The sequence below is a fragment of the Molossus molossus genome, unplaced genomic scaffold (genome assembly GCF_014108415.1).
Source record: "Molossus molossus isolate mMolMol1 unplaced genomic scaffold, mMolMol1.p scaffold_m16_p_1, whole genome shotgun sequence".
Lineage (NCBI taxonomy): Eukaryota > Metazoa > Chordata > Mammalia > Chiroptera > Molossidae > Molossus > Molossus molossus.
The window spans coordinates 252,187,427-252,201,721 of NW_023425344.1; the positions used below are offsets into that span (position 1 = coordinate 252,187,427).

Genomic DNA, 14,295 nt, shown 5'->3' on the forward strand with positions numbered 1-14,295 from the left:
AGTCCGCTGCTGGTCAGCCCACGTGTCTCTGGGTGACCACTGCTGACCGGGAAGTCCGGGAGGACGGCCGAGAGGCGGGGGAAGTGACCCCACAGCGCAGGCTCATCTCAGCCCTGCAGTGACGGGGAGCGGGCTCGGGAGGCCCCCATGCCGAGCGCACCGCTGCTCCGAGGCCTGGCGTCTGAGCAATCCTGCCACGCTGACAGGTGTGGGCAGGTGGCAGGTCCTTGGTCCCCCCACAGGCTGCCATTTCTGACTCTGTGCCTTCCCATTCCGAGGGCCCATGTGACCACATCACCCCCAGCCCCAGGCAGCTGCATGTGACATGCCTGTTCACAGGCCGACACCCTGCCCGGCCCCCCGGGCCAGCATGGGCAGGACTGCACGAGGACCCTGCAGGAGGGAGGACACCGGCCTGCTGGGAGTGGCTTCCTAAGGCCAGAGAAACTAGGAGACTCCCCTCTCAAGATCACAAAGAAAGTGCAGGGCAGCCCGAGTGGGAGAGTATTTGCCGCACTGAGAGTTGGTGGGGAGAGCACAGACCCGTCAGTCGTGAAAACAATGTGGCCATGAGTGAAACCCAGGGCGGGCAGCAGGAGAAGAGGAAGCAGGAAGTCAGATAACTGTCAAAATGTTGCCTTCTGCAACCAGGGGCAGCCAGGGGCCGGCTAGGGTGCGAGATGGTGTTAGAGCCCGAGGGTGGCAGGGCCTCGGGGAGCACTTGGGTGCCTTGTGCAGCTGCCTGGGCCTCTGGTGGAGACCCCATCATCCCAGAACCTCCGACACCTGCGCCTCCGTCTCCTGGATCCCACTCCCCCAGGGTCCTGGGTGAGGAGGGTCACACAATGCTTGGCCTTCTGTACGGTCTGTCACTGATCATGATATCCTCAAGGTCCATCTGTGCTGTAGCAGCTGTCAGCATGGCCGTCCTTGTTAAGGCTGAATGGCACCCCTGGTGGACGGGCCACAGTTCTCTCTCCATTCTTTGTCGTGGACGCGGGGTGTGTCCACGTCTTCGTGGTGGCTGATGTTGCTGTGGACACGGGTGCACGTGCTTCTCTTCAGCTTGGTTTATAGATGTCTGGGTCAGGAGCCAGATGTGGATATGATGGAGACAGCTGTGGGGCCCCAGACACCCTGGCACGGTGGGGAGGGGGCCCAGTGGCCAGTGCGCGCCCGTTGCCCTTCACTTCTTGGGGCCTGGGTCTCCGTGGCCACATGGCCTGGCTCAGGGCTCCTGACTTGTTCACGGGGCTGTGACCGCTCGGCTGTCTCGTGGCTCTCCTTGGCCAAAAGAAAGGCCTCAGCTCTGCCTACTAGGGCCAGACAACTGAAGTATGTAGGTCCTAACGACTTAGTAGCAGTTCAGAAATAAAGCAACAATAACACATAAATTGAAAAAAAACAAACCCCTTAATTCTTAAGTAGCTACAGTTATTTATAGAATTTGTGAACCTGGCCGGTGTGGTTCAGTGGCTGAGCGTTGACCCGTGCACCAAGAGGTTGCCAGTTGGATTCCTGGTCAGGACACATGCCTGGGTTGTGGGCCCAATCCCCAGTGGGGGTCATGCAGGAGGGGGCCAGTCGATGTTCTCTCATTGATGTTTCTCTAAAAAAATCAATAAAGAAAATAAAATAAAAATTAATAGAACGTGTGACTCCCAGGCTTTGCACACCTTTTCCAACCTTAGTGAGCTTGGACCCACTGCCTGGGCCACCGGATCCTGGTCCCTTTTTGCCTGGTACGTGCGTCCCCTCACAGCGGCTCTTTGGTGCAACCCAGCATGGAAACCACTCGCCATGGGATGGGATTCTTCACCAGGCACCTAGCAAGTTCAGTACTGCTGTTTCCCTCAAAAACCCAAAATGCCTTGTAGTGTCTGAGAAGCCCCTAGGGCACCCTGGGGTGCCCTGGCACACAGTTTGGGAACTTCGGCCCTAAGGAACCAAATGTTTGTTTCCCACCGCGTCTTCCCACGTAGCGCTGTTTTAAAGCTGCGCACGAAGCCGTGAGGCAGACGATGCTGCTCTGTCCGGCGGACCATGTCCCAAGTCTGTGGCGTGCATCCATCCATTTCCCACAGACGGCTCCCATGCTGCCCCAACTCTTGGCCACCGCTGAGGCCTCTGCTCTCGTGGGCCCCTGGGCACAGGGCTTGGATGTCCCCATGGGAGCAGGCGGATGGCCGGCCGTCCACGCTGGGCCAGCTCCCAGCCCCACCGCCCCCGCGTTCCCGCGCCTGCGCGTCTGAGCGCGCGGCCGTGCGCTGTGCTGTGGGCTCCCCTCCACCGCCAGGCACATCCTGTGATCGGGTGTCTCCGGAGACCAACGTCTTCTAAAAACTGCTCTGCGGGAACTCCGAGAATTCAAGATACGATCTCTCGGTGGTTTTGCACTTTGTAAAGATCTCCTGCATTTGTCATCTGGTGCAACATGTGCTGGTGGTTTCCCTTGTTGGGCAGAAATTTCAATTCTGTTTTAATCGGGTTCGTGTGTGTGTGTGTGTGTGTGAGAGAGAGAGAGAGAGAGAGAGAGAGAACTGTTCTTTAGGACATGCTCCCTCTCCAGGTCATAGTCTGCATGTCCTTTACCATCTGGTCTACCCCGGGGGCCGCCTCCGTAGGGGTGTTATGTGGGAGTCGGTTCTTCTCAGGACAGGAAGCCAGTCCCCAGCACCACCTAGGGACACATGCACACACAGGCCCCCTGGCTGATCTCTTCTCAGACCAGCACGGGCCAGGTCCACGGGCGCTGGCATCCGCCCACCTGTCGGGGCGCCTCCACTTCCTCTTACTAAGACTGCTTCTATCAGACTGAGAAGGCCCCTCCCCCCACTGAGTTCTCTCTTCTTGATAAGTCATGAAGGGCTACGGAGCTCCATTAATGCCCTTTCTGCATCGATCCCTGTAATCATGTTTTCCCTTTAATCTGTTCATGTAAAGAATTGTGTTTATTGATTTTTAAAAAATGTTCGCTAAAAAGTTATTGCAGAGAAACCTGCAGAAGTTCCCACAGCTCCCAGCCTCCTGGGTCGACATTCACATTGCAGCCCCCCCCCACCACTCATGACAGACCCCAGCGACACACACCCAGCAGGCGTCTGACACAGGTGTGCACAGGTATCCTCTGTGCCCTCTGAGGGTGAACTGCAGGAATGCCTGGCCCTCACCCCCAGGAGTCCCCAAGTAACAGGACTTTTCCTCTGGAGCCTCAGTTCTGCTGCTGCCTACAATCAGGAACTTACCACCGATATGATGTCCCCGTCTGACCCACAGACCCCTCCAAGCCCCCACTGTGCTGAGGATGGGCTCAGGGTCCACAGTCCAGCTCCCACCTGTGTGCACACCCAGTACCCCCCACCCCCAGTCTCTCTCCATCCGGAGTGATCATTAGTCTTTCCTCGACTTTCGTGACCACTTCACAGGATGTCCCTCGGCCGCGTTTCCTGGGGCAGGAATATCACAGAAGCGATGCTGTGTCACTCGGTCCGGTGGCACCTGCGGGTTCCTCTGCTGTGGCCGCGCTGGTTAGATAACAGGTGCCGAAGGAGTGTTCTGCGGGGAGAGTCGCTGGGAAGCTCCCTCCTCCTATCAGACTGGCACCTCCCAGCTCGAGTGCCTCTGGGCGGTGCTCACCAGTCACCCCATCATCCTGGCCAACGTGGTGACGCTGCACAGCCTTCCCCTCATGGGTCCATGTCATTAAAGTGCCATCTGTTCCCATCCCTGGGATGCTTCGGTGGCTCAGACGTGGCTGGTGGAGCCCTGCGAGCAGTCCCATCACCCCCGAGGCACTTCCTTGCCTTGGGAGCCACAGGATACTTGCGGCTCATCCCTACTTTTCCCCGAACAGTCACTTCTCCAAGGAGTCCTGGAGAATATCGGAGACCAGGGTGTGGGTGCTGGGCCTGCTCGGGGCACACATACTGGCTTTACACGCGCCTGCCTGTCTGCCCTGCACCGAACCCCGAGTTCACACAGAATCCACTGCGGGTATCCACTGCGTCCTGTGTGTGAGCGGCTCCCTCCATCTTCAGTCTTTTTATTTATTTGTCCCACCCCAAGCCTCCCCTTTGCTCGCGCCCCTGAATGCTCAGCCCCAAAGGGAAGGACGGACTCGGCAGGAAGAAGAAACAGGAGGAAAAGCCGCTGGACACAGACTGCTCGTCTTGGGCTGAACGGTGCCGCCAAAAGCTATGTCCACGTCCTAATCCCCAGACCTGTGACCGTGACTTATTTGGGAAGGGCCTTGTATTTGTGATTGAGTCAGGGGTCTTGAGATGAGCAGATCAACCTGGGTTATCCCAGTGGGCCTTACATTCAGTGACCAGGACAGAGACAGACCCAGAGAAGAAGCGACGTGAAGACCCAGCTGTGAGCCATGCAGCCACCAGCCCAGGGACGCCTGGGGCCACCAGGAGCAGGAAGGACCCTGCCCTGGAGTCTCGGGAGGGAGGGCGGCCCTGCCAGCACCTTGATGGACTTCTGGCCTGAAGGTGAGAGAATAAGTCCCCGGCGTCCTTGGAAGCCCTCAGTGTGTGGTCATTTGTTACAAGAGCCACAGGACACCCATCTGGCCCCTCTCCCAGTGCTGTTACGGCCTCGGGTGGACTTTCTCATAGGGACTGGCCCCCTGCTCTGCTGACCTCTTCCCCGACGCCCACGTCCACGCTGCAGCCCACACCTTCCTCTAGCTCCTGTTAGCTACCTCTTTCTATTCTTTTTTTTTCTTTGAATTTTTAACATTTTAATATAGATCAGCGTGTCTGATTCATTTCAGCTCCTCATGGCCAAACCTGGGGGAGGGACTGCTTCCGCTTCTCGGCCTTCTCTTGGTCCCTGATGACCAAGGTACAGAGGGATCTGCTGCGCCGGACTTGAAACTTCATGTTACCCTGATTTTTCTTGATCTTGACAGACTCGGCCTCCTTCGGCCTGCTGAGCAGAAAGTCCTTGGTTTCCTCAGTTTTGCGAGGCCCGGCTGCGAGGCGAGGAGAGCCCGCGGCTGGCACAGCAGCCCCAAGAAGTGAAGAGGAAGAAAAAGAACCCCTCTTTCTGTTCTTCTGCAACTTTGCTGTGTACTTGGTTTAAATATCTCGAAGAAACAGAATGCATCTGTCTTCTGACTGACATGTCTAACTCACTTGGTTTTACTGGAATCATTCACGCATTTGGGTTTAAATCTACCATCTTACTTTGAACCCCGTGTACCCAGAACCCCCAGCCGGCACCGACCCACAGCTGCTGTAAAAGGCGTGTGGGGGCATCTCCTCAGTACACTTTGTATGTTCCTAACATCGATCATCTCGTGTGCTGACTGGTCATCCGTATACCCTCTTGGTGAAGTGTCTGTTCACAGTTTCGATTTTCAAGAGTTTTAAAAAGTACATTCTATGTATGTTTTTTGTCCAACGTGTGATTGACAAATACTGTCCCTCAGTCTATAACTTGTCTTTGTTTTTAATATGTTTTTATTGATTTTTTGAGAGAAAGGGGAAGGGAGATAGAAACATCCATGAGAGAGAAACATCAATGGGCTGCCTCCTGTACGCTCCCTACTGGGGACTGAGCCCACAACCCTGGCATGTACCCTGACTGGGATTTGAACTGGGACCTCTCACTCCACTGGACATGCTCAATCCACTGAGCCACACAAGATGGGTACGGTCAATTGATTAAAAAAATTTTTTTTCTTTATTTTTAGAGAGAGAGGAAGGGAGAGGGAGAGAGAGACAGAAACATCGATGAGAGAGAACATTGATTGGCCACCTCCTGCATGCCCCCCACTGGAGGTTTGACCCACAGCCCGGGCATGTGTCCTGACTGGAAATTGAACTGGTGACCTCTTGGTACATGGGTCGATGCTCAACCACTGAGCCACACCAGCCGGGCATGATCAACTGATTTTTTGACAAGTGTGCCAAGACAACTCAATGGGGAAAGAACAGTCTTTTCAACAAATGGTCCTGGGACAAGTGGACAAGCAAAAGAATGAAATCAGACTTTGTATCAGTTTCTTAGGGCTGCTGTGACCAGCCAGTGAGCACAAACTGGATGGCTTATAACAGCCAAGGTTTGTTCTCTCAGAGTTCTGGAGGCTGGAAGTCAGAGGTCAAGGTGTGCGCGCAGGGCTGGTTCCTTTGGCGGTTCTGAAGGGGCATGTGCTCCAGTCCCCTGGCCCGGCTCCTGCGTGTGGCCAGCAGTCCGTCCTTGGTGTTCTGGGATTGCAGCTGCAGGCTCTGAAACCTGCCTCTGGCGTCCCGTGACCTCCTTCCCTCTGTGCGTCTGTCTTCACATCTCTCTCCTTTTAAGGACACGTCATTGTACTCAGATGTTATCAATTTAACTTGATGAAATCTGCAAAGACTCTACAGTTGACCCTTGAGCGACACGGTGGTCCATTTTTTTTCTTTTTTACCCTCACCCGAGGACATTTTTGCATTTATCTTCAGATAGAGCAGGAGGGAAAGAGGGAGGAGGAGAGAGAGAAACATCAATGTGAGAGAGACACATCGAGGGGCTGCCACCCACACAACCCCAACCGGGCCTGGGACAAACTGCAACCGAGGTACGTGCCCTTAGTGGGAACTGAACCCGGGTCTCTCTGGCCCGGGGCTGATGCTCAAACCGCGGAGCAAACCGGCCAGGGAACGGTGGTCCATTTTTATGTGGATTTTAGGAATTATTTGTTTAAGTGAACCTGTGCACTTAAAACCTGTGCTGTTCAAGGGTCGACTTATTTCTGAGTAAGGGCCCACCCACAGGTACTGGGCAGGGCTTCACCATGTGTTTTGGGGGCCGTCATTTAACCCACAACAGGTCCCTTCCTTACAACATACATCAAATTTAAGTCAAAATGGATTACAGACCTAAATGTATAACTTAACTGGGAGGCATCCCCAAAGCCCCATTGCGCTTCTCATTCTGTTCCCTTGGGCCACCTGCAGAGACCCAGCGGTCAGACTGGCTTCCAGGCTGGGGTCAGCTCCGCGGGTAGGAACAGGGTCCCACAGGACTTCTGCCGCGGGCAAGGGAGGTCACCTGGTGGGCGGCCTGGGTAGGGCTGCTGCAGAACATCAGGACGCAGGCGGGATGGAAGCGCCAGCGGCCAGCTCTCAGGCTGTGGGTGAGGACAGGCAGAGACTTCCCAGGCCTGCGCGTGGACCTTGGGGGTGTTCAGCTCCCCAGTGCCACCCTCGCCGCTGCGCAGTGCTGTCGCCGTGGCAACCGGTGCCGGACCCCGTCCCCGCAGGCGGCCAGGCGCGTGGGGCGCGGGGCGGGGCCTCGGGCGGGGGCGGGGGGCGCAGCGGAGCGGACGAGCGGAGGAGCGCGGCCTCGATCAGGCGGAGGCGCGGCGGGCCCGCCAGGCGCAGCATCTGACGGGTGGCGGGTAGGCGCGGGCCGGGCGGGGGGTTGAGTCCGTGGAGCTGGGTTGGGGCCGGCCCGGGCGCCCCCACTGCCGGCCGCAGGGGCGGCGGGATGCGGTCGGCGCCTCAGGAGTGAGGCCTGGGCGGAGGAGCGGAGGCGCAGCCTGCGGGGAGCGGCCCAACCCCTTCTCGGATCTCTGTCTGGTGGGGGCTGGCGGGGGGTGGTGGCCCTTGTAGTTTTTCCCTCTCGTGGGCACAGAGGGTGGTTCTGGGTGGGGGCCAGAGAGCGGGGCTGGCGGGCGGTGAGGGGCCCGAGGCCACAGCGTCTGTGAGTTCCAGGTGGAGGGCGTGCAGGGGACTCGGTGGCACCCGGCAGCCAGGGCGGGAGGGCCCGGGCCGGCTGGGGAGGGGTGGGCAGGGTCTGGAGCTTCCTCTGTGCTTACGCACGGGGATGGGGTCTGCTCCGGGTTTGAGAGTGGCAGCGGGAGCGAGACCGCGGAGGAGAGGATGCGGGGGAAGGGGTTTCCTGTGCGGGGCGCGCTGGCTACTTGGCCTGGCCAAGCTAGGGAAGGGCATTCCCAGGCCGCCGCTGCAGCCAGAGGAGGCCGGAGTGTGTGTGTGGGGCTCCCTGGGTCAAGAGTGTCCACGCAGTGAAGGTGAGAGCCGGGTGGGTGTGTGGGTGGGGAGCAGGAACTCATGGAACTGTGGAGACGGTGGCACCCTTTACTCCAGGTGTCTGAGCTCAGAGTGGTCGGGGTCCTGTGTGTGGCTGCTGGGACACCTGGGGCTCCCTCCGTCAGTGGGGGTCGCATCGTCATCAGGAGCAGGCCAAGCACTCACTCCACAGTCACGGGTGACATTAAATTTTATGTTCCTGTCTAGACACGACAGTAAACAGCCCTGGGGCCAGGGGTGCTGTGGAGGGGAGAGAGGTGAGGTGAGGAGCCTGCAAGTGACTTCTGGGTGGTGAGGTGTTCAGGCCTCCATAGTCCCTGGGGTGTGACCAGGCCCAGTTGTGGGACCCTCAACCTGGTGTGTGACTCCAACCAGCACAGCCAGGACAACTGGCGCCAGGGGTGTGAGAGGCTCAGGGTGCAGAACCCAAACGGGGTCCGGGTGGGCAGAGCGGAGGGCAGGCTTCCTGTCTTGCATGAAGGTGCCCGGGAGGGAGTGCCGGGGGCCACTGCACAGTGAGCAGGCCTTGTGAGTGTGCTGGCCAGGTGCAGGGGCGCCTACAGCAGGGGATGCGTCCAGGCGCCAGCCTCCCAAGGCTGTGGGAGCCATGGTGGGCGCAGGGCAGAGAATGGTCCACATGCCACTGGCAGGAGACTGAGTCGGCTGAGCAAAGAGATGCAAGGCAGGGGTAGGGAGGCGTGGAGAATCTTGTGGGATGGAATCCTCAGGATTTGGGCGACTTTCAGTCCTTGATCAGAAAATCCGGGTCTCAGGATGGGCCCTGGGCCTCCGCTGGCCTCCCGCACTCCCGGAGGGCGCACTCCCCGAGGGCACAGGCCTGCCTACCCACCCAGCGCGGCGCTGGGGGAGAGAGGACACCCGAATCCCCGTAGGAACGGCCTCGGGCGTGGGGCCTAGGCCGCCAGAGCTGAAGGGATGGCGGCGTGGGCCCACCAGAGACGAACCACCGGGGCCCAGGGGATGCGTGCGGCCGGGAGAAGCCAGTTCCGTTCCGTTTCTTTCCTGGCCGCCACAGGAATGAGATCTCGGGTCTCAGGTGGCGTTGCAGCGCCCCCTAGAGGCTCCGCTGCCGACTCCTGGTCCGCGGCGCGCATTGGCGCGTGCGTGCCACCGAGGGCTCCCGTGCGTGGCGGAGGTGGGGGAGGCCGCCCCCACTGCCCTCTGACTCTTTCTTCTCTGGTCTCCCCAGGTTCTGAGCTCGCGGGCCGGGAGCGGTGGCGCCCTCGGGGAGGCTGGACCGGCCTCGCTGCGCCATGTCCGCGGGCTGAGCGCCGCCGCTGCCGGGCTTCGTCCCGCCTTGCGTGGGGGCCGCGCGCCCCCAGGACGGGGTCCCGGCGGCCCACCATGGTGCTGCCGCCCCCGGACCGGCGCCACGTGTGCCTGACCACGCTGGTGATCATGGGCAGCATGGCGGTCATGGACGCCTACCTGGTGGAGCAGAACCAGGGCCCGCGCAAGATCGGCGTGTGCATCATCGTGCTGGTGGGCGACGTGTGCTTTCTGCTGGTGCTGCGCTACGTGGCCGTGTGGGTGGGCGCCGAGGTGCGAACGGCCAAGCGCGGCTACGCCATGATCCTCTGGTTCCTCTACATCTTCGTGCTGGAGATCAAGCTCTACTTCATCTTCCAGAACTACAAGGCTGCGCGGCGGGGCGCGGCCGACCCGGTGGCGCGCAAGGCGCTGACGCTGCTGCTGTCGGTGTGCGTGCCCGGCCTCTTCCTGCTGCTCGTGGCGCTCGACCGCATGGAGTACGTGCGCACCTTCCGCAAGCGCGAGGACCTGCGCGGCCGCCTCTTCTGGGTGGCGCTGGACCTGCTGGACTTGCTGGACATGCAGGCCAACCTGTGGGAGCCGCCGCGCACCGGGCTGCCGCTGTGGGCCGAGGGCCTCACCTTCTTCTACTGCTACATGCTGCTGCTGGTGCTGCCGTGCGTGGCGCTCAGCGAGGTCAGCATGCAGGGCGAGCACATCGCGCCGCAGAAGATGATGCTCTACCCGGTGCTCAGCCTCGCCACCGTCAACGTGGTGGCCGTGCTGGCGCGCGCCGCCAACATGGCGCTCTTCCGAGACAGCCGCGTCTCGGCCATCTTCGTCGGCAAGAACGTGGTGGCGCTCGCCACCAAGGCCTGCACCTTCCTCGAGTACCGCCGCCAGGTGCGCGACTTCCCGCCGCCCGCGCTCGCCCTGGAGCTGCAGCCGCCCCCCTCGCAGCGCAACTCGGTGCCGCCGCCGCCGCCGCTGCACGGCCCACCAGGCCGGCCCCACGGGCCCTCGCCCACGCGCGACGCCCTGGACACGTGACAGGGCCCGCGCGGCCCTGGAGATACTCGCGGGTGCAGAGACATTGGCCGGTGGGGCGTGCAGTTTGCATGGGATGGGGTGGGGCGGGCTCCCCACGGGGCCAGGCTCGCTGAGCGCCTGGCCTGCAGCTGCTGCTTCCTCTCAGGGACCCCTCGGCCCACTGACCTCGGCCCCATCGGCTGGCCCGCCCCAGAGCGGGCCGGTGTGTGCGGAGCAGAAGGACCCTCCCCTGCCTGCTGGGGCCGGGTGGGAAGGAAAGACAGAGGGGAGAGAGGTCTGGTTCCTTGGGGTCCCTCCGTGGGGGCCTCTGGCTCAGAGTTAGGGGCCAAAAAGGCCTCTGTCATTTTAAAGACTCGTGTTTACAATTTTGTATCCAGAGTCTCACCGTGCTGCCTGTTTGTGCGTCCTGGGGAGGGGGGTAGGAGAAGGGGATGTGCGTGAGTGACGCTGGGGGACTGGGTCTTCTCCCAGGCGGCTCTCAGGAGTCCCGGGTGGGGGACCATTGCCTCTGTTCCAGGGACTCCTCTCTCAATCTCACTGTGAGTCCCAGAGCTGTGACAGCCCCGACCTGTAATACCTTAACCCATTTCAGGTCCCTGCCCTTGCATCTCAGGTCCAGAAGTGTCTCCAAGCCCCCAGTTCTGCTCGGGTGCTCCGGAGCTCTTCCAGCCAACTGCCGGAGCCAGAGGGGGCCCAGCTTGGCTCCTGGGCGGCCCTTGCAGCCTTGCACCAGGAGCTGGAGCCTGGCCCTGGCCCAGACTCCGTGGGGCCTGCAGCGGCCCTGGCCCGGGCAGTGTGGCACCTTGGTGGGGGGGGGTGTGGAGGGCAGGCATTGAAGTCCAGCTGCAGGTCTCTTACCTGGCCTCTGCCAGGGCCCCTGCCAGACCCGGGGGGTACCATAGCATCTGGGGAGGCTGCTGACGTGGCTGCCCGAGGATGCCTTGCATGGTGACCGGATGGCGGTTACACACCTCCTCAGCTGGCACGGAGTATTGGAGCCCGGGGCACTTCCTGATGGCAGAGCCCAGCTCCCTGACACGTGAGGGTCTGTGACAACCACTGTCAGAAGGGCGGGAGCTGGGGCACGGAGGGGCCCTCTGGGAGGCCTTTTCCTCCAGCAGCATGCTGCTCAGGGATTGGCCAGAAGCTCCCAGGGCCCCCACGGGCAGGTGGCAGGGTCACCTCTCCTTTCACCCCCCTCCCAAAACTCTGCTGCATGGGGTCTGGCCTCAGGGGTCACCTGCTCTTCAGCCAGCTGGCCTCTGGGACCACTTTTCTCAGGTGCGCAGGGACTACACCGAGGCTACAACCCGCCCCTGGTCCAGTACCTGGCCTGGGCCTTCGACATCCCCACCAGCAGCTCTGTGGGCAGCGGGGAGCCCGAGTGGGGAGCAGGCGGAGCAACCTCCTTGGTGCGCAGAGCCTAGGGGTCAGCCCTGTTGGCAAGCGAGCCATGGGAGGGGCGGTGGGGGTCGGTGGGAGCCACCCTGGGAAGACAGGCTGCACTGAGGCGGGGCTGGGGGGAAGTGTGTGGGTGCAGTGTGTGGGTACGGTCTTGGGAGTGTGTGGCCTGGGGAGGGCCAGAGGGCGAGGCCTGCAGGACCAGCTCCCATTCTGGGTGTCGGGCCTGAGCCGGCCCCTGTGCCCCCACTGAGGCCAGAGCTGGTGCACCCCGTCCCTGCCCGGTCCTGCCATGCCCTCCGGCTGCCTGGTTTGGGTCCCTGCCTGTTCTGACGCTTCCCTGAGGAGCCTCTTCCCGCAGGAGTCTTGCTGCCTGGGCCGGAGGCAGTTATGGGGACACTGCTAAGGGGTCAGCTCTTCCTGAGGCTCCATGTTGCCCTGTCAGGTGGAAGCTGGTGTCCCCGAACTTGGCTTCCTTCCAGGCAGAGAAGAAGGCCGGGGCTCACCGGCCCCGGGAACACCCCAGTCCACCTGGCTGGCCCTCCGCTCTGGTCACCGCCTCCCTGGCCTCCCTCTCAGGACCTTGGCCCCTCTCTGCCCTGACTTGGTTCCATGGCCCGTGTGCCCGCTGACCGTCTGAGGCCCCAGGTGAGGCACCACAGTGTCCATGACCTGGAGCTCTGGCCTTTGTCGGTTGTGGCCTGAGGTGTCTGCCCTTTGGCTCTGCCATGGAATAGGGTGGGAAGCGACACATCCCAGCCTGCCCTTCCCTGGCTGCCCAGGTGGCCTGTGATGGCCACCACCAGCGAAGGTGGCCGGCTGGTCCCTGTGTCCTTCATCACCTTACTCGTCAGCTCACAGGTCCTGATGGAGTGTCGGCTGCCTGGGCACCCATGAGCAAAGGCAGAGGCCGTCTGTCTGTCCACGTGGGAGGCAGCCTCATGGGGCTGCTGACCGGGCAGAGCAGGGGGACTAGGGAGGCCTTCAGGTGGTGGGAGCCCTCACTGAGGCTGCGGCCACAGGGTGGGGCAGTTCTGAACCCAGCATGGTGGGTGCTGGGTCGGTGGGTGGGCATGGCAGGGGCTTGGGCGGGGGCTCAGAGAGCAGGGGACCCCTATCTGTCCTGTTCTAAGTGGGCAGTGGTGTGACTGGATTGGAGCTGGGGGAGTTCACTGTGTGGGAACACAGGGCAGCCCTGAGAGCACCCCAGGAAGTCAGGGGGTGTAGAGCAAAGGGGCTTGGGGATTCCTGGGTGTGGAGGTGAGGTCAGGGAGGAGGTGAGGGGGCACCCAGGCCTGATGCACCGGGGGTGGGAAGTGACCGGTACGGAGGGCTGCACGCAGTGGGGAGGTCACAGGAGTTTTGGACGAATCAGAATTTCATGTAAGGACCTGGGCTTTGGGGTATTGGTGCCCATGCCCATCTTAGAAGGGAATGACGAGCAAAGGCCTGGGACCGGCCAAGGCTCCCGCAGGCTCCGTGAGATGGGGAGGGGACCAGCAAAGGGCTGGAGGGGCCGTGGGGGCCAGGGTGGAAGGGTGGGCTGAGATGCCCATCAGTCAATCAGGAGGCCATTGGCCACTTGACAACAGCCGGTAGATTGTGGGGTGCATGCCCACTTGAGCGAGCCCCCGAGGGAGAGCACAGGAAAGCGGAGACCGTGTGGCCAGTTCCTCAGGAGGGAGGGAGGACACGTGGGTGCCCTCGCAGCCCGTCCCCCCGGCAAGGTCAGATGCCACCTCCTCACAGACCTCAGCAGAGAGCAGAAGGTTGGAGGACAGAACCCAAACAGCCATCCGTGCCCACGTCCCGGAGGGGGCGGTCCTGGCTGGAGAGACAGCCCGGATTGCAGGCGCACGGAGCTGGCCCCACCCACATCTCAGGTGCCTCTGGGGTCTCAGCTCGCTCAGTGGTCACCTGGGAGTCAGCATCACCCTCTTCTTCGCGTCCCAGCTGGCAGCCCGCAGAGAGCTCAGAGTTAGCGTGCTCCCTCATGGGGGTCAGACTGGGACTTGAGGACAGACTTTGGGGCAGGCCTGTTTCTCGTCCAGAAGCTGGGTACCGTGGGGATTAAATGAGCTGTCCGTGTGACGTGCCAAGGACAGTGCCCCGTGTGTGTGTGGAAAGAGCAGACGAGCATTTGCTATTGTCGGAATTCTCCTTTCAGTGGTGTTCTGGGAGAGGAAGCTAAGGCGCGGCCGTGTTCCATCCTTTGTTTCACGGGGAGGCCCCAGGCAAGCTTCCACCTGTTAGTGGACAGGAGTGCCACAGGGGACGCGCAGGGACGCGCACACCTGACCCGCACCGCTGGCCCGGCCTGGCAGCGAAACCAACTCCCTTTCAGCAAATGCAGCTCCGCAGGCTTTTAGGGAGACAGCTGCCCCTCACCGTGCTCATGGCCAACAGGGGCTCAGAGAGTCTCCATTCATTCTTCACAGCAGAGGGCTGCTCGCGGGGTCCCGGATGTGGGGCTCACTGCGTTGGCACTCACACAGTGCTGGGAACTCCTGAGCAGTTGTGACCGCAGGCC

At 61.3% G+C, this 14,295-nt stretch overlaps 1 protein-coding gene across 1 annotated transcript; it reads left to right on the top strand.

Annotated features, from left to right (window-relative positions):
* The first annotated feature begins 9,269 nt into the window (after positions 1-9,269).
* Positions 9,270-10,740, top strand: TMEM121 (transmembrane protein 121). The gene has a single exon (XM_036241853.1). The coding sequence runs from the start codon at positions 9,408-9,410 to the stop codon at positions 10,362-10,364; it is 957 nt and encodes a 318-aa protein (XP_036097746.1). The 5' UTR covers positions 9,270-9,407; the 3' UTR covers positions 10,365-10,740.
* The last annotated feature ends 3,555 nt before the right edge of the window (positions 10,741-14,295 follow it).